Below are 22925 nucleotides of genomic sequence, written 5' to 3'. Positions count from 1 at the left end.
CAATTTTGGCAGATAATTTTAGAAAGAAAGGGTCCAGATTGTCTAGCCCGGCTGATTTGTAGGGGTCCAGATTTTGCAGCTCTTTCAGAACATCAGCTGAATGGATTTGGGAGAAGGAGAAATGGGGAAGGCTTGGGCGAGTTGCTGTTGGGGGTGCAGTGCTGTTGACCGGTGTAGGAGTAGCCAGGTGGAAAGCATGGCCAGCCGTAGAAAAATGCTTATTGAAATTCTCAATTATGGTGGATTTATCAGTGGTGACAGTGTTTCCTATCTTCAGTGCAGTGGGCAGCTGGGAGGAGGTGTTCTTATTCTCCATGGACTTTACAGTGTCCCAGAACTTTTTTGAGTTAGTGTTGCAGGAAGCAAATTTCTGCTTGAAAAAGCTAGCCTTGGCTTTTCTAACTGCCTGTGTATAATGGTTTCTAGCTTCCCTGAACAGCTGCATATCACGGGGCTGTTCGATGCTAATGCAGAACGCCATAGGATGTTTTTGTGTTGGTTAAGGGCAGTCAGGTCTGGGGAGAACCAAGGGCTATATCTGTTCCTGGTTCTAAATTTCTTGAATGGGGCATGTTTATTTAAGATGGTTAGGAAGGCATTTAAAAAAAATATCCAGGCATCCTCTACTGACTGGATGAGATCAATATCCTTCCAGGATACCCCGGCCAGGTCGATTAGAAAGGCCTGCTCGCAGAAGTGTTTCAGGGAGCGTTTTACAGTGATGAGTGGAGGTCGTTTGACCGCTGACCCATTACAGATGCAGGCAATGAGGCAGTGATCGCTGAGATCTTGGTTGAAGACAGCAGAGGTGTATTTAGAGGGGAAGTTGGTTAGGATATCTATGAGGGTGCCCGTGTTTAAGGCTTTGGGGAGGTACCTGGTAGGTTCATTGATAATTTGTGTGAGATTGAGGGCATCAAGTTTAGATTGTAGGATGGCTGGGGTGTTAAGCATGTTCCAGTTTAGGTCGCCTAGCAACACGAACTCTGAAGATAGATGGGGGGCAATCAGTTCACATATGGTGTCCAGAGCACAGCTGGGGGCAGAGGGTGGTCTATAGCAGGCGGCAACGGTGAGAGACTTGTTTTTAGAGAGGTGGATTTTTAAAAGTAGAAGTTCAAATTGTTTGGGTACAGACCTGGATAGTAGGACAGAACTCTGCAGGCTATCTTTGCAGTACATTGCAACACCGCCCCCTTTGGCAGTTCTATCTTGTCTGAAAATGTTGTAGTTTGGAATTAAAATTTCTGAATTTTTGGTGGTCTTCCTAAGCCAGGATTCAGACACAGCTAGAACATCCGGGTTGGCAGAGTGTGCTAAAGCAGTGAATAGAACAAACTTAGGGAGGAGGCTTCTAATGTTAACATGCATGAAACCAAGGCTATTACGGTTACAGAAGTCGTCAAAAGAGAGCGCCTGGGGAATAGGAGTGGAGCTAGGCACTGCAGGGCCTGGATTCACCTCTACATCGCCAGAGGAACATAGGAGGAGTAGAATAAGGGTACTGCTAAAAGCTATGAGAATTGGTCGTCTAGAACGTCTGGAACAGAGAGTAAAAGGAGGTTTCTGGGGGCGGTAAAATAGCATCAAGGTATAATGTACAGACAAAGGTATGGTAGTATGTGAATACAGTGGAGGTAAACCTAGGTATTGAGTGATGAAGAGAGAGATATTGTCTCTAGAAACATCATTGAAACCAGGAGATGTCATTGCATGTGTGGGTGGTGGAACTAATAGGTTGGATAAGGTATAGTGAGCAGGACTAGAGGCTCTACAGTGAAATAAGCCAATAAACACTAACCAGAACAGCAATGGACAAGACATATTGACATTAAGGAGAGGCATGCTTAGTCGAGTGATCAAAAGGGTCCAGTGAGTGTAGAGGTTGGTTGGGGGTCACGGCGATTTAGACAGCTAGCCAGGCCATCGGTAGCAAGCTAGCATAGGATGGAGGTCTGTTGTTAGCCACCTCTTGCGTTCCGTCAGTAGATTAGTGGGGTTCCGTGTGGTAGAGGGGATTAATCCAAATCACACAACAACAACAAAAATAAAAACAATAGATATAGTTATAGAGGCCCAAGAAGAAAACATAATAATAATAAAAATAAATAAATTGTCCGATTTGTCTATTCAGATAGCAGCCGGTAAGACAGCTAACGGTTAGCAGGCTGCAGATGGGCGTTCAGGTAACGTCGCGACGGAGGAGCCAGCCGGATCTCCTTCAGGTAGATAACGTCGGCAGTCCAGTTGTGAAGGCCCGGTGGGGCTCCGCGTAGGCAGTAAAACGGGTCCGGATAGGTGACTGCAGCCCAGGAGTGATTGATGGAACTCAGGAGTGATTGACGGAGCTGGCTAGCTCCGGAATAATTGATGTTTGCTCCGGAATCGACGAAGGCCGATAGTCACACGGATAGCAGCTAGCTAGCTGTGAGATCCGGGTATGAATGTCCAGAGAGCAGTCGAAATCCAGGGACATGGAGAGAAAAATTGGTCCGGTATGTTCCGTTCCGAGCCGCGCTGCGCCGTACAGAACTGGCGATAGATTTTCGAGCTAAAGTATAGCTGATGACCACAAACCGTGGTTAGCTGAATACTAACGATTTGCCAGTAAAGAAGCTAACTAGCTTCTGAACTAGCTTCTGATTAGCTTCTGGCTAGTTTCAGGCTAGCTTCTTGGAGTTTCTGGCTAGCTTCTTGGAGGATTACAGATTTGAGGTAAATCATACTTTTTTATAAATATAAATTGGTGAGGCGGGTTGCAGGAGAGTGTTTTGAAGATGAGTTGATGGAAAATAAAAATAAAATGTATATAAAAAGTTGTAAATATACATATATATACAGGACACGACAAGACGAGGACAAAAGACGTCTGAACTGCTATGCCACCATGGCTGGTCAGATGATGTAGTTACATTTTTCCTTGCCCACGAACATTCGACCACCCATTAGAGATGATTGCAATAGTCTGCTTTCTCTATGATTTGCTTGACCTTCACTTGAACTCTGTTGACCTCTTCATCCAGCAAATGAGTAGATAATGCATGTCTGGTCTCTTCCAATACACATTGCCTGTGAGCACCAGAGGTGAACCAGTTGCATACACAGCTCGAGCAAGACATCCATCAGCATTTTTCTGACTATGTTCCACCATTGAATCAAAAAAACTTCTGATTCCAGGAAGACTGTGAGCTGTTGCTATCGATAAGGTGTGTCATTCATCATGTTCACTTCGACTAGAAGTAGAGGGACTTTTGTCAGAGGTTGCTTGTTGTGAGTGCTGAGGGAACTTTATGCACTTGGCCAGATGATTCTGCACCTTTGTTGCATTCTTCACATGATTTGGCACAGTATTTGCAAATGTACACAGCTTTTCCTTCTACAGTAGCTGCAGTGAAATGTTCCTGTAAAGATTAGAAGAAAGAAATGGTTGTTCCATGTACAGATAAATAGTTAAGCAGTTAGATTAAACAACTCCTTTGTAAGAAACAATTTTAAAAAATGAAACATGTATGGAAACAGGTGAACTAACACTCCTCAGTTAGCAGGCTCAAGCAAGCTAAAACCCAGATGGTAGCGAAAACTAACGAGCAGAAACTGTTAACAATGCCAACGGCGGCAGTGTTGCGGTTTATATTCAGAACCAGCTTCCTGTAAAGCTTAGAAACGATCTAATGTTAAATACTGTTGAAGTAATATGGCTACAGGTTCATCTGCCTCACCTAAAGCCCATTCTTGTGGGAAGCTGCTATAGACCACCAAGTGCTAACAGTCAGTATCTGGATAATATGTGTGAAATGCTTGACAATGTATGTGGTATCAACAAAGTATATTTTCTGGGTGATTTTAAATATTAATATTATCACTAAGGAAAAAACTTCAAACTGTAACCAGTGCCTGCAACCTGGATCAGGTTGTCAGTCAACCTACCAAGTTACACTAGTTACAAACAGCACAGGAATTAAACCATCAACATGTATTGATCATATCTTTACCAATGCTGCAGATATTTGCTTTGAAGCAGTATTTTATTTATTTTTTATTTCACCTTTATTTAAACAGGTAGGCCAGTTGAGAACAAGTTCTCAGTTACACCTGAGACCTGGCCAAGATAAAGCAAAGCAGTGCGACAAAAACATCGACACAGAGTTACTCATGGGATAAACCAACGTACAGTCAATAACACAATAGAAAAATCTGTATACAGTGTGTGCAAATGAAGTAAGCGGGTAAGGCAATAAATAGACCAAAAGCGACGGAGTAATTACAATTCAGCAATTTACACTGGAGTGATATGTGCAGATGAGGATGTGCAAGTAGTGATACTGGGTTGCAAAAGAGCAGAAAAACAAAACCAATATGAGGTAGGTAGTTGGTTGGATGGGCTATTTACAGATTGGTTGTGTACAGCTGCAGCGATCGGTAAGCTGCTCTGACAGCTGATGCTTAAAGTTAGTGAGGGAGATATGTCTCCAACTTCAGTGATTTTTGCAATTCGTTCCAGTGATTGGCAGCAGAGAACTGTAAGGAAAGGCGGCCAAAGGGGTGTTGGCTATGGGGATGATCAGTGAAATATACCTGCTGGAGCGCGTGCTACGGGTGGGTATTGGTATGGTGAGCTGAGATAAGGCAGATCTATACCTAGCAAAGACTTAGATGACCTGGAGCCAGTGGGTTTAGCGACGGATATGTAGTGGGGACCAACTACCAGGACGCAGTGGTGGGTAGTATATGGGGCTTTGGTGACAAATAGTTCTTATAGCCTTTAGCCGTAGCCGTAGCCGTACCCTCATCCTACTACTCCTCTGTTCCTCGGTGATGTGGAGGCTAACCCAGGCCCTGCTGTGTCCCCAGGCACACTCATTTGTTGACTTCTGTAATCGAAAAAGCCTTGGTTTCATGTATGTTAACATCAGAAGCCTCCTCCCTAAGTTTATTTTACTCACTGCTTTAGCACACTCCGCCAACCCTGATGTCCTTGTCATGTCTGAATCCTGGTTTAGGAAGGCCACCAAAAATGTGGAGATTTCCATACCCAACTAAAACACTTTCCGTCAAGATAGAACTGCCAAAGGGGGAGGAGTTGCAATCTACTGCAGAGATAGCCTGCAAAGTTCTGTCATACTTTCCAGGTCTATGCCCCAACAGTTTGAGGTTCTAATTTTAAAAATGAATCTCTCCAGAAATAAGTCTCTCACTGTTGCCACCTGTTATAGACCCCCCTCAGCTCCCAGCTGTGCCCTGGACACCATATGTGAATTGATTGCCCCCCCATCTATCTTCAGAGTTCCTTCTGTTAGGTGATCTAAACTGGAATATTCTTAACACCCCAGCAGTCCTACAATCTAAGCTAGATGCCCTCAACCTCACACAAATTATCAAGGAAATCACCAGGTACAACCCTAAATCCGTAAACATGGGCACCCTCATAGATATTATCCTGACCAACTTGCCCTCCAACTACACCTCTGCTGTTTTCAATCAGGATCTCAGCGATCACTGCCTCATTGCCTGCATCCGCTATGGGTCCGCGGTCAAACGACCACCCCTCATCACTGTCAAATGCTAAAACACTTCTGCGAGCAGGCCTTTCTAATTCACCTGGCCCGGGTATCCTGGAAGGATATTGACCTCATCCTGTCAGTCGAGGATGGCCTGGTCGAACTTTAAAAGTAATTTCCTCACCATCTTAAATAAGCATGCCTCTTTCAAAAACTGTAGAACTGAGAACAGATATATCCCTTGGTTCACTCCAGACCTGACTGCCCTTGACCAGCACAAAAACATCCTCTGGCGGCCTGCAATTGCATCGAATAGTCCCCACGATATGCAACTGTTCAGGGAAGTCAGGAACCAATACACACCATCAGTCAGGAAAGCAAAGGCTATCTTTTTCAAACAGAAATCTCTAACTCCAAAAAGTTTTGGGACACTGTAAAGTTCATGGAGAACAAGAGCACCTCCTCCCAGCTGCCCACTGCACTGAGGCTAGGAAACACGTCACCACAGATAAATACATGATAATCAAAAATTTCAATAAGCATTTCTCTACGGCTTTCCTCCTGGCTACCCCACCCCCGGCCAACAGCTCCGCACCCCTCGCAGCTACTTGCCCGAGTCTCCCCAGCTTCTCCTTCACCCAAATCCAGATCGCAGATTGTTCTGAAAGAGCTGCAAAACCTGGACCCGTACAAATCAGCTGGACTAGACACTCTGCACCCTCTCTAAAATTATCCGCCACCATTGTTGCAACCCCTATTTCCAGCTTGTTCAACCTCTTTCGTTTCGTCCGAGATCCCTAAAGATTGGAAAGCTGCCGCGGTCATCCCCCTCTTCAAAGGGGGTGACAGTCTAGACCCAAACTGTTACATACCTATATCCATCCCGCCCTGCCTTTTCTAAAGTATTTGAAAGCCAAGTTAATAAACAGATCAGTGACCATTTCGAATCCCACCGTACCTTCTCCGCTGTGCAATTCGGTTTCCGAGCTGGTCACGGGTGTACCTCAGCCACGCTCAACGTACTAAACTATATCATAACCGCCATCGATAAAAGACAGTACTGTGCAGCTGTCTTCATCGACCTGGCCAAGGATTTAGACTCTGTCAATGACTGTTCTTATCGGCAGACTCAACAGCCTTGGTTTCTCAAATGACTGCTTAATTGCCATATTGTAATTACTTCGCCACCTTGGCCTATTTATTGCCTTAACTCCCTTATTTGACCTTATTTGCACTCACTGTATATAGACTTTGTTTTCGACTATATTATTGACTGTATGTTTTGTTCATTCCATGTGTAACTCTGTGTTGTTGTATGTGTCGAACTGCTATGCTTTATCTTGGCCAGGTCGCAGTTGCAAATGAGAACTTGTTCTCAACTAGCTTACCTGGTTAAATAAAGGTGAAAAAAAATACAAATCTACTGAAACAGATGTTAGCTAGCTAACTATAGAGCTACTGAAACAGATGTTAGCTAGCTAACTATAGAGCTACTGAAACAGATGTTAGCTAGCTAACTATAGAGCTACTGAAACAGATGTTAGCTAGCTAACTATAGAGCTACTGAAACAGATGTTAGCTAGCTAACTATAGAGCTACTGAAACAGATGTTAGCTAGCTAACTATATAGCTACTGAAACAGATGTTAGCTAGCTAACTATATAGCTACTGAAACAGATGTTAGCTAGCTAACTATATAGCTACTGAAACAGATGTTAGCTAGCTAACTATATAGCTACTGAAACAGATGTTAGCTAGCTAACTATATAGCTACTGAAACAGATGTTAGCTAGCTAACTATAGAGCTACTGAAACAGATGTTAGCTAGCTAACTATATAGCTACTGAAACAGATGTTAGCTAGCTAACTATATAGCTACTGAAACAGATGTTAGCTAGCTAACTATATAGCTACTGAAACAGATGTTAGCTAGCTAACTATATAGCTACTGAAACAGATGTTAGCTAGCTAACTATATAGCTACTGAAACAGATTGTTGTTTTGCTGTTTATGGGGAAGAACATTGTTTGCATCCATGAGCTAGCTTTTCTTTCTTTATGACCTGCACTGTAGATGCGTGAGACAACTTTACCAGCATCATGGCATACGTATCGAATAATTGTTGTGACATATGAAATACAAGGGATAGTGTAATGGCTAACTACGTAAAACATTTCTGAACGTGTTAAATTATTATGTGATGTGCAGTCATATTCAGGTCCTGATTGATCAACAAGCTTATTTGACATGTATCCTTTCTGATACGCAAAGACCCAAACGGCGTTCCATAGAAATCCTAGTTGTGAATGGAACGACTGAACAAATGAACAGCACAGAAAGTGAGTGAAAGAAATGTTTTGATTGTTTTACTGGTAGTGGGGACAAACGTAAATGCCAACAAAATAACTTGTTGTGTGTGTGAACTATTTAACTGTACTAGAATGCTTAAAAGGCCGCTCAAATTTTTTATATCGGTTATCAGTATATTTTCTTTTGGCAAGGAAAATATCGGGTTTCGGCCAAAAGTGTCTCATCGGTGCGTCACTAGTTCACAGCTTTGTGGAAGTTACCTGTGGCGCTGATGTTTAGGCTGAGGTAGGTTTAGTTTATGTGCTCTAGGGCAACGGTGTCTGCATGGAATTTGTATGTGTGGTCCTGGCAACTGGACCTTAAAAACCTCTTAAGGATCGGACCCTTTTTTTTTCAATTTCTGCCTAAAATGACAAACCCAAATTGAACTACCTGTAGCTCAGGACCTGAAGCAAGGATATGCATATTCTTGATACCATTTGAAAGGAAACAGTTTGAAGTTTGTGGAAATGTGAAATGAATGTAGGAGAATATAACACATTAGATCTAGTAAAATATCATATTTTTCATCATCTTTGAAATGTAAGAGAAAGGCCACAATGTATTTTTCAAGTTTAGGCTCAATTTAGCAGTGTATGTGCAAAGTTTTAGACAGATTTTTAGACTGCCCAAATGTGCTTAATTGGTTTATTGATACATTTTCCAGTACATAGTTGTGCACTCTCCTCAAACTTTAGCATGGTAATTATTTCACTGTAATAGCTACTGTAAATTGGACAGTGCAGTTAGACTAACAAGAATTTAAGCTTTCTGCCAATATCAGATATGTCTATGTCCTGGGAAATGTTCTTGTTACTTACAACCTCATACTCATCAAATTGGCTTACGTTAGCTCAACCGTCCCGCAGGGTTTATTAAAGACATCTCTCTTTCTCTCTGCCTCTCACTCTCTCTCTTTCCTTGTCAGTCTCTCACCCTCTGGCGTGGCAAGCGGAAGAGAAGGAGCAGTTTTAGTTTGTTGGTAATTAAGCTGCTTTTAAAATGGAGAATGTCAGGACTGTTTACTGATGGTGGACTGCCTGAACATTAAGAAGAACAATCTGGATTCTACTACACACACACACAGTTGGTGCTTTCAGGCAGGATGCAGTGGATTTTTAATAAATGAAGGCTCCCCACAACGGCATCGTGTATGGGGGGGGTTAGGTATGGAGCATCGTGTGGGGGTTAGGGTTAGGTATCTTGTTAGGGTTAGGTATCGTGTGGGGGTTAGGGTTAGGTATCGTGTGGGGGTTAGGTATGGGGTATCGTGTGGGGGTTAGATATGGAGCATCGTGTGGGAGTTAGGTATGGGGTATTGTGGGGGCGGGTGTTAAGTATGGGGCATCGTGTGGGGGGGTTAGGTATGGAGCATTTCTGTGGGGGGTTAGGTATGGAGCATTTCTGTGGGGGGTTAGGTATGGAACATTGTGTGGAGGGGGTTAGGTACGGGGCATCGTGTGGGGTTAGGGTTATGTACGGAGCATCGTGTGGGGGTTAGGTACGGGGCTTTGGCTTTGTGTGGGGGTTAGGTACGGGGCTTCGTCTTGGGGTGTTAGGTATGGGGCATCGTCTGAGGGTTAGGTATGGAGCATCGTGTGGGGGTTAGGGTTAGGTATCTTGTGGGGGTTAGGGTTAGGTATCGTGTGGGGTTAGGGTTAGGTATCGTGTGGGGGTTAGGGTTAGGGTATCGTGTGGGGGTTAGGTATGGGGCATCGTGTGGGGGTTAGGTATGGGGCATCGTGTGGGGTGTTAGGTACGGGCATTCGTCTTGGGGTGTTAGGTATGGGGCATCGTCTGAGGGTTAGGTATGGGGGCATCGTCTGAGGGTTAGGTATGGGGCATCGTCTGAGGGTGTTAGGTATGGGGCATCGTCTAGGGGTTAAGGTTAGGTATGGGGCGTCGTGTGGGAGAGATGGGGTTAGGTATGGGGCATCGTCTAGGGGTTAGGTATGGGGCGTCGTGTGGGAGAGATGGGGTTAGGTATGGGGCATCGTCTAGGGGTATGGGGCATCGTTAGATGGGGTTATGGGGGCATCGTGGGGAGATGGGGTTAGGTATGGGGCATCATCGTGTGGGAGAGATGGGGTTAGGTATGGGAGAGATGGGGTTAGGTATGGGGCATCGTGTGGGGGAGATGGGGTTAGGTATGGGGCATCGTGTGGGAGAGATGGGGTTAGGTATGGGGCATCGTGTGGGAGAGATGGGGTTAGGTATGGGGCATCGTGTGGGGAGATGGGGTTATAGGTATGGGGCATCGTCTAGGGGTTAGGTATGGGGCATCGTGTGGGGGAGATGGGGTATCGTGTGGGAGCGGTAGCATAAAAGTACATTTGGGTTAGTACATTGTTTACTTGAGCTGAGACCGTGCTCTGTGCTGTGTTTTTTTCTGTGCGTCTTACTCAGGTGTGTTGTGCTCTTAGGTAGGTGTGTGTGTGTTCTTGTGTGTTGTGCTCTTAGGTGTGTGTGCACGCATTTGAGAGAGCTGATGAGAAGAGACAGGGTAGCTAAAGGCGCAGGCAGGGATTGGTCTAACATACAGACAGACAGACAGAGACAAAGAGAATCATCACACAGTTCATTCTGGATCTGATTTATCTCTATCGAGTTCACAGAGGAAAAAAACCGAAGAAATGTTGGTTAATCACTCAGCACGAGTGTTCATATTTGCATAAGATCGAACCATGGAAGGATCCTCTTCTGATTGTACAACTGAATACAAAATGTTCCCATGTATTCACTCAACCAATCTGCGGTCGCCAACTGAACTAACAGCACAGAAGCTGATCCAGAATTACAAAGGAGCTTACAGTTCGAGCACAGTCGCTGAACATTGACTGTTGTTTTAATAGAGCTGCTAGCACTGTTGAGCCCTTTTTGTAGGATATATCACTATCTGAACATTGACTGTTGTTTTAAGAGGTAAGGATGAAAATTGATTGTGTCTGTTAGAGGGGAGGACATGTCAGTTGTTCAGGACCTGCCCTTTATACAGTGCCTTGCGAAAGTATTCGGCCCCCTTGAACTTTGCGACCTTTTGCCACATTTCAGGCTCCAAACATGAAGATATAAAACTGTATTTTTTTGTGAAGAATCAACAACAAGTGGGACACAATCATGAAGTGGAACAACATTTATTGGATATTTCAAACTTTTTTAACAAATCAAAAACTGAAAAATTGGGCGTGCAAAATTATTCAGCCCCTTTCAGTGCAGCAAACTCTCTCCAGAAGTTCAGTGAGTATCTCTGAATGATCCAATGTTGACCTAAATGACTAATGATGATAAATACAATCCACCTGTGTGTAATCAAGTCTCCGTATAAATGCACCTGCACTGTGATAGTCTCAGAGGTCCGTTAAAAGCGCAGAGAGCATCATGAAGAACAAGGAACACACCAGGCAGGTCCGAGATACTGTTGTGAAGAAGTTTAAAGCCGGATTTGGATACAAAAAGATTTCCCAAGCTTTAAACATCCCAAGGAGCACTGTGCAAGCGATAATATTGAAATGGAAGGAGTATCAGACCACTGCAAATCTACCAAGACCTGGCCGTCCCTCTAAACTTTCAGCTCATACAAGGAGAAGACTGATCAGAGATGTAGCCAAGAGGCCCATGATCACTCTGGATGAACTGCAGAGATCTACAGCTGAGGTGGGAGACTCTGTCCATAGGACAACAATCAGTCGTATATTGCACAAATCTGGCGTTTATGGAAGAGTGGCAAGAAGAAAGCCATTTCTTAAAGATATCCATAAAAAGTGTTGTTTAAAGTTTGCCACAAGCCACCTGGGAGACACACCAAACATGTGGAAGAAGGTGCTCTGGTCAGATTAAACCAAAATTGAACTTTTTGGCAACAATGCAAAACGTTATGTTTGGCGTAAAAGCAACACAGCTCATCACCGTGAACACACCATCCCCACTGTCAAACATGGTGGTGGCAGCATCATGGTTTGGGCCTGCTTTTCTTCAGCAGGGACAGTGAAGATGGTTAAAATTGATTGGAAGATGGATGGAGCCAAATACAGGACCATTCTGGAAGAAAACCTGATGGAGTCTGCAAAAGACCTGATACTGGGACGGAGATTTGTCTTCCAACAAGACAATGATCCAAAACATAAAGCAAAATCTACAATGGAATGGTTCAAAAATAAACATATCCAGGTGTTAGAATGGCCAAGTCAAAGTCCAGACCTGAATCCAATCGAGAATCTGTGGAAAGAACTGAAAACTGTTGTTCACAAATGCTCTCCATCCAACCTTACTGAGCTCGAGCTGTTTTGCAAGGAGGAATGGGAAAAAATTTCAGTCTCTCGATGTGCAAAACTGATAGAGACATACCCCAAGCGACTTAAAGCTGTAATCGCAGCAAAAGGTGGCGCTACAAAGTACTAACTTAAGGGGGCTGAATAATTTTGCACGCCCAATTTTTCAGTTTTTGATTTGTTAAAAAAGTTTGAAATATCCAATAAATGTCGTTCCACTTCATGATTGTGTCCCACTTGTTGTTTATTCTTCACAAAAATACAGTTTTATATCTTTATGTTTTGAAGCCTGAAATGTGGCAAAAGGTCGCAAAGCTCAAGGGGGCCGAATACTTTCGCAAGGCACTGTATTTGGATCTTCGTTGTTACTGTCTCTCATTTGATAAGGCTACATGTAGGTTAGTGACTAACTCCTTAGCCTCGTTTCACCCTGCTCTATTTCTGATCCATCTGTTCTGTGACGACGGTTAGCATTTCTACACAAAGGTGCCAACGTTTTTTAGTTTGTTGGTGTTTTCAAACCGGAGACTGTTTATGGTTACACCTATAGAGTACAATCACAACTCCCACCTGCCACTGCAGTGGATCCCCTATAACCCTAACCCTGTTTATGGTTACACCTATAGAGTATAGTCACAACTCCCACCTGCCGCTGCAGTGGATCCCCTATAACCCTAACCCTGTTTATGGTTACACCTATAGAGTACAGTCACAACTCCCACCTGCCGCTGCAGTGGATCCCCTATAACCCTAACCCTGTTTATGGTTACACCTATAGAGTACAGTCACAACTCCCACCTGCCGCTGCAGTGGATCCCCTATAACCCTAACCCTGTTTATGGTTACACCTATAGAGTACAGTCACAACTCCCACCTGCCGCTGCAGTGGATCCCCTATAACCCTAACCCTGTTTATGGTTACACCTGTAGAGTACAGTCACAACTCCCACCTGCCACTGCAGTGGATCCCCTATAACCCTAACCCAGTAGAGGTCCTATAGGCTGCCATATTGTTTAAAACATCTATTTTCACATTCTGGTCTACTGTACCTGAACAGGTCTGACTTTCCCTTGTATTCGTCATTCATTCTGCTCATTCATGGTCTACAGGTGTTTTAGCATTTTAGTTACATTGAAGATGACAAATGATGAAGCTGACAGTAACATTTTTAATTAGGAAACCTTTCTCCAATACTTCTTGTTTCTTAACGGTTTCCCAGTGAGAACTCCTCATCCTGTCCCGGGCTGATTCCTATGTTCTCTGTGTTTAGAATGGCAGTGTTCGGGACAGTTACATATGAAACTGGGTCACAGGTGGGGGCGTTGCCACTTAAATTATTAAAATGAGGTCTCTCTCTCCGCCAATGGCATCATTTCTGCAGTTGGGACAGGAGCTGCAGATTCCCAGCTTAGCAGAGCTAGTCAGTCTCACTGTGCTTATTCTTTGTTCCGCGTCGGTACATGAGCAGGGCTGCCCCGGTTGCCACCTTGTATTGCCCAGAGAACAGAATTTCTGCCAATTCTGTTTGAATATTTTTTTATACTGGACATTTTCTACATTTGAAGTATTGCCTTTTGGTGTTAATGGACAAAAAAATAATGAATTCCCAATTTTATACAGTGGAGATGGACATTGGTGTTTGTCAACTGAGGAATTTATCTATCTCTTTTCTGTCATCTGTTCTTGCAAAAGAGACAACTCCAGTCAGGCTTGACAATAGGTAAAATGTTTTCCTAGCTTATTTATCAAACTTTTCATTCATTCATTCATTTGCAAAGACAATAGAATATGGCTATGCATTGAATGAATGGGACCGTGGTGGTTTGAATTGGATTTCAATGTATGGGGATGATGAGGATGTTTATATGCTGCCCTGCAGTATTGAGGGGTTCATAATGTGATGAGCTCTGCAGTGTTGAACTTTTCCGCATCGTGTTGACTATAAATAATTTAGAACCATAACATTATATAAACCTTGTAGCTAAAGCCCCACAACAATAACCTGATAGTTAAACCCCAACCTTGTAGCTAAAGCCCCACAACAATAACCTGATAGTTAAACCCCAACCTTGTAGCTAAAGCCCCACAACAATAACCTGATAGTTAAACCCCAACAATAATAATCTTCTAGCTATATATTAAAGTGTAATAGTGGTACATTCCTTCATTCAGTCCGTTTTAATGTGATGGAAAAGCATAAGAGTTCAGAATGCACCTTCATTAATACCTACTGGGTCGACATCTGTCTCAACCCCAGTGATATCTAATACCTACCGGGTCGACATCTGTCTCAACCCCAGTGATATCTAATACCCACCGGGTCAACATCTGTCTCAACCCCAGTGATATCTAATACCCACCGGGTCAACATCTGTCAAAACCCCAGTGATATCTAATACCCCACTGGGTCAACATCTGTCAAAACCCCAGTGATATCTAATATCCACTGGGTCAACATCTGTCTCAACCCCAGTGATATCTAATACCCACCGGTGTCAACATCTGTCAAAACCCCAGTGATATGTATATAATCAAATCTAAAATGACTCATGAAATGTAAATGTCCACTTCATTTAAATGGCATCTGTCAAAACTGTATCTAATACCCACAGTGGGTCAACATCAGTCAAAACCCCAGTGATATCTAATACCCACCGGGTCAACATCTGTCAAAACCCCAGTGATATCTAATATCCACTGGGTCAACATCTGTCAAAACCCCAGTGATATCTAATATCCACTGGGTCAACATCTGCTCTCAAAGGACAGTAACATCAATACACAGTGAGCTCAAATCAGCTAACAAAACCCCAGTGATATCTAAAGGACAGCCACACACAGTGTCAACATCTGTCAAAACAGCTAACCAGTGATATAAAGGACAGCTAATATCCACTGGGTCAACATCTAACAAAACCCCAGTGATATCAACCCACTGGGTCCAGTGATATCTAATACCCACCGGGTCAACATCTGTCTAAACCCCAGTGATATCTAATACCCACTGGGTCAACATCTGTCAAAACCCCAGTGATATCTAATATCCACCGGGTCAACATCTGTCAAAACCCCAGTGATATCCTTACAGGCGATGCATCATAATGTTTGAATTAATCTGTTTGTTTCAGCTCTTCTGGTGCCAGTTTGGTGGCCATCGACAATAAAATCGAACAAGCAATGGTAAGTTAATATCCTCATTGTTAATATGTATATAATCAAATCTAAATGACTCAAAAGTGAAATGTAAATGTCAACTTCATTTAAATGGCGTAGGACCGGTGTTCAGAGTACTGAAGGACATCTAACACAATACACACACAGTGAGCTCCTAAAGGACAGGTAACACACACAGTGAGCTCCTAAAGGACAGGTAACACACAGTTAGCTCCTAAAGGACAGGTAACACAAACACAGTGAGCTCCTAAATGACAGAACACAATACACACACAGTGAACTCCTAAAGGACAGCTAACACACAGTGAACTCCTAAAGGACAGCTAACACATAGTGAGCTCCTAAAGGACAGCTAACACACACAGTGAGCTCCTAAAGGACAGCTAACACACACAGTGAGCTCCTAAAGGACAGCTAAAGTGACAGCTAACACACACAGTGAGCTCCTAAAGGACAGCTAACACACACAGTGAGCTCCTAAAGGACAGCTAACACAAACAGTGAGCTCCTAAAGGACAGCTAACACACAGCTAACACACAGTGAGCTCCTAAAGGACAGCTAACACAATACACACAGTGAGCTCCTAAAGGACAGCTAACACAATACACAGTGAGCTCAAAGGACAGCAACACAACACACAGTGAGCTCCTAAAGGACAGCTAACACACACAGTGAGCTCCTAAAGGACAGGTAACACACAGTGAGCTCCTAAAGGACAGGTAACACACAGTTCGCTCCGAAAGGACAGGTAACACAAACACAGTGAGCTCGTAAATGACAGAACACAATACACACACAGTGAACTCCTAAAGGACAGCTAACACAATATACACAGTGAGCTCCTAAAGGACAGCTAACACACAGTGAGCTCCTAAAGGACAGCTAACACACAGTGAGCTCCTAAAGGACAGCTAACACACAGTGAGCTCCTAAAGGACAGGTAACACAAACACAGTGAGCTCCTAAAGGACAGCTAACACACAGTGAGCTCCTAAAGGACAGGTAACACAAACACAGTGAGCTCCTAAATGACAGAACACAATGCACACACAGTAAACTCCTAAAGGACAGCTAACACAATAGCTACACAGTGAGCTCCTAAAGGACAGCTAACACAGTGAGCTAAAGGACAGCTAACACACAGTGAGCTCCTAAAGGACAGCTAACACACAGTGAGCTCCTAAAGGACAGCTAACACAAACACAGTGAGCTCCTAAAGGACAGCTAACACACACAGTAACACAAACAAACAGTGAGCTCCTAAAGGACAGCTAACACATGCACACACAGTGAGCTCCTAAAGGACAGCTAACACAATGAGCAAAGGACAGCTAACACAGTGAGCTCCTAAAGGACAGCTAACACACAGTGAGCTCCTAAAGGACAGCTAACACAAACACAGTGAGCTCCTAAAGGACAGCTAACACAACACACAGTGAGCTCCTAAAGGACAGCTACAGCAGTAACACAACACAGTGAGCTCCTAAAGGACAGCTACAGTGAGCTAACAGCTAACACACAGTGAGCTCCTAAAGGACAGCTAACACACACACAAAGTGAGCTCCTAAAGGACAGCTAACACACACAAAGGACAGCTAACACAAAGTGAGCTCCTAAAGGACAGCTAACACAACACACAGTGAGCTCCTAAAGGACAGCTAACACACAACACACAGTGAGCTCCTAAAGGACAGCTAACACACACAGTGAGCTCCTAAAGGACAGCTAACACACACAGTGAGCTCCTGAGCTCCTAAAGGACAGCTAACACACACAGTGAGCTCCTAAAGGACAGCTAACAGTGAGCTCCTAAAGGACAGCTAACACACACAGTGAGCTCCTAAAGGACAGCTAACACACACACAGTGAGCTCCTAAAGGACAGCTAACACACACAGTGAGCTCCTAAAGGACAGCTAACACACAGTGAGCTCCTAAAGGACAGCTAACACACACACAGTGAGCTCCTAAAGGACAGCTAACACAAACAGTGAGCTCCTAAAGGACAGCTAACACACACACAGTGAGCTCCTAAAGGACAGCTAACACAATGAGCTCCTAAAGGACAGCTAACACAATACACACACAGTGAGCTCACAACACACAGTGAGCTCCTAAAGGACAGGTAACACAACACAAACACAGTGAGCTCCTAAAGGACAGCTAACACAAACACAGTGAGCTCCTAAATGACAGAACACAATACACACACAGTGAACTCCTAAAGGCCAGCTAACACAAGCTAAAGGACAGCTAACACAGTGAGCTAAAACACAGTGAGCTCCTAAAGGACAGCTAACACACAGTGAGCTCCTAAAGGACAGCTAACACAATACACAGTGAGCTCCTAAAGGACAGCTAACACACACACAGTGAGCTCCTAAAGGACAGCTAACACAAACACAGTGAGCTCCTAAAGGACAGCTAACACACAAACACAGTGAGCTCCTAAAGGACAGCTAACACACAGTGAGCTCCTAAAGGACAGCTAAAGGACAGCTAACACACACAGTGAGCTCCTAAAGGACAGCTAACACACAGTGAGCTCCTAAAGGACAGGTAACACACACACAGTGAGCTCCTAAAGGACAGCTAACACAACACAGTGAGCTCCTAAAGGACAGCTGAGCTCCTAAAGGACACAACACACAGTGAGCTCCTAAAGGACAGCTAACACAACACACAGTGAGCTCCTAAAGGACAGCTAACACACAGTGAGCTCCTAAAGGACAGCTAACACAACACACAGTGGGCTCCTAAAGGACAGCTAACACACACAGCTAACAGTGAGCTCCTAAAGGACAGCTAACACACACAGTGAGCTCCTAAAGGACAGCTAACACACACAGTGAGCTCCTAAAGGACAGCTAACACACACAGTGAGCTCCTAAAGGACAGCTAGCTCCTAAAGGACAGCTAACACACAGTGAGCTCCTAAAGGACAGCTAACACACACAGTGAGCTCCTAAAGGACAGGTAACACACAGTGAGCTCCTAAAGGACAGGTAACACACAGTGAGCTCCTAAAGGACAGGTAACACACAGTGAGTGAGCTCACAGTGAGCTAAAGGACAGGTAACACACACACAGTGAGCTCCTAAAGGACAGCTAACACACACAGTGAGCTCCTAAAGGACAGCTAACACAAACACAGTGAGCTCCTAAAGGACAGCTAACACAAACACAGTGAGCTCAAAGGACAGCTAACACAATGAGCTGAGCTCGTAAAGGACAGCTAACACAATACAAACACAGTGAGCTCGTAAAGGACAGCTAACACAATACAAACACAGTGAGCTCGTAAAGGACAGCTAACACAATACACACACCGTGAGCTCCTAAAGGACAGCTAACACAATACACACACAGTGAGCTCCTAAAGGACAGCTAACACACAGTGAGCTCCTAAAGGACAGGTAACACACACACAGTGAGCTCCTAAAGGACAGCTCACACAACACAGTGAGCTCCTAAAGGACAGCTAACACAACACACAGTGAGCTCCTAAAGGACAGCTAACACAACACACAGTGAGCTCCTAAAGGACAGCTAACACAACACACAGTGAGCTCCTAAAGGACAGCTAACACACACAGTGAGCTCCTAAAGGACAGCTAACACACACAGTGAGCTCCTAAAGGACAGCTAACACACACAGTGAGCTCCTAAAGGACAGCTAACACAAACACAGTGAGCTCCTAAAGGACAGCTAACACAAACACACAGTGAGCTCGTAAAGGACAGCTAACACAATACAAACACAGTGAGCTCGTAAAGGACAGCTAACACAATACACACACAGTGAGCTCCTAAAGGACAGCTAACACACACACACAGTGAGCTCCTAAAGGACAGCTAACACACACACACAGTGAGCTCCTAAAGACAGCTGAGCTCCTAAAGGACAGGTAACACACACACAGTGAGCTCCTAAAGGACAGCTAACACACAGTGAGCTCCTAAAGGACAGCTAACACAACACACAGTGAGCTCCTAAAGGACAGCTAACACAACACACAGTGAGCTCCTAAAGGACAGCTAACACAATACACACACAGTGAGCTCCTAAAGGACAGCTAACACACAGTGAGCTCCTAAAGGACAGCTAACACACAGTGAGCTCCTAAAGGACAGGTAACACACAAAGGACAGCTAACACAACACACAGTGAGCTCCTAAAGGACAGTGAGCTAACACAACACAGTGAGCTCCTAAAGGACAGGAACACACACACAGTGAGCTCCTAAAGGACAGGTACACACACAGTGAGCTCCTAAAGGACAGGTAACACACACAGTGAGCTCCTAAAGGACAGCTAACACACACAGTGAGCTCCTAAAGGACAGCTAACACACAGTGAGCTCCTAAAGGACAGCTAACACACAGTGAGCTCCCAAAGGACAGCTAACACACACAGTGAGCTCCTAAAGGACACAATACACACACAGTGAGCTCCTAAAGGACAGCTAACAAACACAGTGAGCTCCTAGCAGCTAACACAATACACACACAGTGAGCTCCTAAAGGAAGGACACACAGTGAGCTCCTAAAGGACAGCTAATACACACACAGTGAGCTCCTAAAGGACAGCTAACACTCCTAAAGGACAGGTAAGTGAGCTCCTAAAGGACAGCTAACACACACACACACAGTGAGCTCCTAAAGGACAGCTCCTGAAGGACAGCTAACACACACACACAGTGAGCTCCTAAAGGACAGGTAACACAACACAGTGAGCTCCTAAAGGACAGGTAACACAAACACAGTGAGCTCCTAAAGGACAGGCAACACAAACACAGTGAGCTCCTAAAGGACAGGCAACACAAACACAGTGAGCTCCTAAAGGACAGGCAACACAAACACAGTGAGCTCCTAAAGGACAGGTAACACAAACACAGTGAGCTCCTAAAGGACAGGTGAACACACAGTGAGCTCCTAAAGGACAGCTAACACAAACACAGTGAGCTCGTAAAGGACAGCTAACACAATACACACACAGTGAGCTCCTAAAGGACAGCTAACACACACAGTGAGCTCCTAAAGGACAGCTAACACAATACACACACAGTGAGCTCCTAAAGGACAGCTAACACAATACACTTACAGTGAGCTCCTAAAGGACAGCTAACACAATACACACACAGTGAGGTCCTAAAGGACCGGTAACACACAGTGAGCTCCTGAAGGACAGGTAACACACACACAGTGAGCTCCTAAAGGACAGCTAACACAACACAGTGAGCTCCTAAAGGACAGCTAACACAACACACAGTGAGCTCCTAAAGGACAGCTAACACAACACACAGTGAGCTCCTAAAGGACAGCTAACTCATACAGTTGGGTTAGTACAGGTGACCAGGAAGGGTTAATACAGGTGTGAGGAAGGGTTAGTACAGGTGACCAGGAAGGGTTAGTACAGGTGACCAGGAAGGGTTAGTACAGGTGACCAGGAAGGGTTAGTACAGGTGACCAGGAAGGGTTAGTACAGGTGACCAGGAAGGGTTAGTACAGGTGACCAGGAAGGGTTCGTACAGGTGACCAGGAAGGGTTCGTACAGGTGACCAGGAAGGGTTTGTACAGGTGACCAGGAAGGGTTTGTACAGGTGACCAGGAAGGGTTAGTACAGGTGTGAGGAAGGGTTAGTACAGGTGAGAGGAAGGGTTAGGGTTTTTGGGGTTAGGGTTAGGTTCAATAGGGTTAGGATTAGAGGGTTAGGGAGGGTTAGGGTTAGGGGGTTAGTAGGGCTAGGAGGGTAGGGTTAGGGTCCTATATATATTATATATATATATAATCTAATAATAAATATAATATATAATCCTATAGACAATTTGTGGGCAGAACTGAAAAAGCATGTGCGAGCAAGGAGTCCTTCAAACCTGACTTAGTTACACCAGCTCTGTCAGGAGGAATAGGCCCAAATTCACCCAACTTAATGTGGGAAGTGGCAAGTTAAACAATTTAAAGGCAATGCTACCAAATACTAATTGAGTGTATGTAAATGTCTGACCCACAGAATGTGATGAAAGAAATAAAAGCTGAAATAAATAATTCTCTCTACTATTATTCTGACATTTAACATTCTTAAAATAAAGTGGTGATCCTAACTGATCTAAAACAGGGAATTTTTACTAGGATTAAATGTCAGGAATTGTGAAAAACTGAGTTTAAATGTATTTTGCTAAGGTGTATGTAACCTTCCAACTCCAACTGTACATTTCTCTCTCTCTCCCTCCCTCTCTCTCCCTCCGTCCCTTCCTCCCTCTCTCTCCCTCTGTCCCTTCCTCCCTTTCTCTCTCTCTCTCCCTTCCTCCCTTTCTCTCTCCTTCCCTCCGTCCCTTCCTCCCTTCCTCCCTTTCTCTCCTTCCTTCCTCCCTCTCTCTCCCTCCGTCCCTTCCTCCCTTCCCCTCTCTCTCCCTCCGTCCCATCCTCCCTTTCTCTCTCTCTCTCCTTCCTCCCTTTATCTCTTCTTCCCTCCGTCCCTTCCTCCCTTTCTCTCTCCTTCCCTCCGTCCCTTCCTCCCTCTCTCCTTCCCTCCGTCCCTTCCTCCCTTTCTCTCTCCTTCCCTCCGTCCCTTCCTCTCTCTCCATCTTCCCCCTTCCATCTCTCTCTCTCAGGACCTGGTAAAGAGCCACCTGATGTATGCTGTGAGAGAGGAGGTAGATGTGTTGAAGGAACAGATTAAGGAGCTGGTAGAGAGGAACTCCCAGTTGGAGCAGGAGAACAGCCTCCTGAAAACCCTGGCCAGCCCAGAGCAGATGGCTCAGTTCCAGGCTCAGGTCCAGCCCAGCTCTGGCTCCCCGACAGCGACAGGCTCCTCTAACCCCCAGCCTCAGCCCCTGCCGTCCTCACAGAGCTCTGGGACCTCTACATAGCCCCCTTCCTCGGAGAGACGTACGCAGGAGGGAGGAGAACCTTTACTCTACTGCGAACTGACCTCATGCAATGCAACAAGAACCACTATGGCTCAATCAAGGAGAGACTGCTACAAAAATAAAAACCATGTTTTGCACATTTATTTAACTGACCAAAGACAATGATGGACACTTGTGTCAGGTGTTCTCTTCGCTTGGAATGCTTCAGACGATCGCCATGGAGACCAGGGAGGTGAATGGAACAGATGGACAGTTGTCATGGAGATGAAACAGACAACAACCCACAACTGGTACACTGTCTTCAGATCTATACAGTGACTATTGAATTGTGCCGTTGCTGCCATTTCTTTACATTTTCATTTTGTTGGATTATTACCTAGCTGTGAATTGAATCAAAGAACAAGAAATTAGGTGCATTATCTGTAGGGATCATTAAAGAAAGAGAAAACAAGACCCCATCTGGTATGGGGCGTAGGGTGGAACATACAGTGCATTTGGAAATAAATTCAGATCACTTTAGTTTTTCCAAATTTTGTTGCATTACAGTCCATTCTAAAATTGATGAAATTGTTTTTTTTCTTCCACATCAATCTACACACATTACCCCGTAATGACTAAAGAAAAACAGTTTGAGTAATTTTGCGAAATGTATTAAATATAAAAAATGGAAATATCACATTTACATAAGTATTCAGACCCTTTACTCAGTACTTTGTTGAAGCACCTCTGCCAGCGATTACAGCCTTGAGTCTTCTTGGGTATG

At 44.4% G+C, this 22925-nt stretch overlaps 1 protein-coding gene across 2 annotated transcripts in view; it reads left to right on the top strand.

Annotated features, from left to right (window-relative positions):
• LOC112240278 (TSC22 domain family protein 1-like) overlaps window positions 1-22925 on the top strand; it is a 27958-nt gene extending 5033 nt beyond the window's left edge. The window contains exons 1-3 of one of the 2 annotated variants that reach the window (XM_042314173.1): window positions 12420-13836; window positions 15245-15296; window positions 21905-22925. In XM_042314173.1, coding sequence (XP_042170107.1) covers window positions 13700-13836; window positions 15245-15296; window positions 21905-22162 — 447 coding nt within the window. In that variant the 5' untranslated portion in view covers window positions 12420-13699 and the 3' untranslated portion in view covers window positions 22163-22925. Of the gene's footprint in view, window positions 1-12419; window positions 13837-15244; window positions 15297-21904 lie in introns of those variants that run through there. The other variant, XM_042314172.1, reaches the window with a different exon arrangement.

The sequence above is a fragment of the Oncorhynchus tshawytscha genome, unplaced genomic scaffold, assembly GCF_018296145.1.
Source record: "Oncorhynchus tshawytscha isolate Ot180627B unplaced genomic scaffold, Otsh_v2.0 Un_contig_246_pilon_pilon, whole genome shotgun sequence".
Taxonomy (NCBI): Eukaryota; Metazoa; Chordata; class Actinopteri; order Salmoniformes; family Salmonidae; genus Oncorhynchus; species Oncorhynchus tshawytscha.
This window is presented reverse-complemented; position numbering and strand designations above follow the sequence as displayed.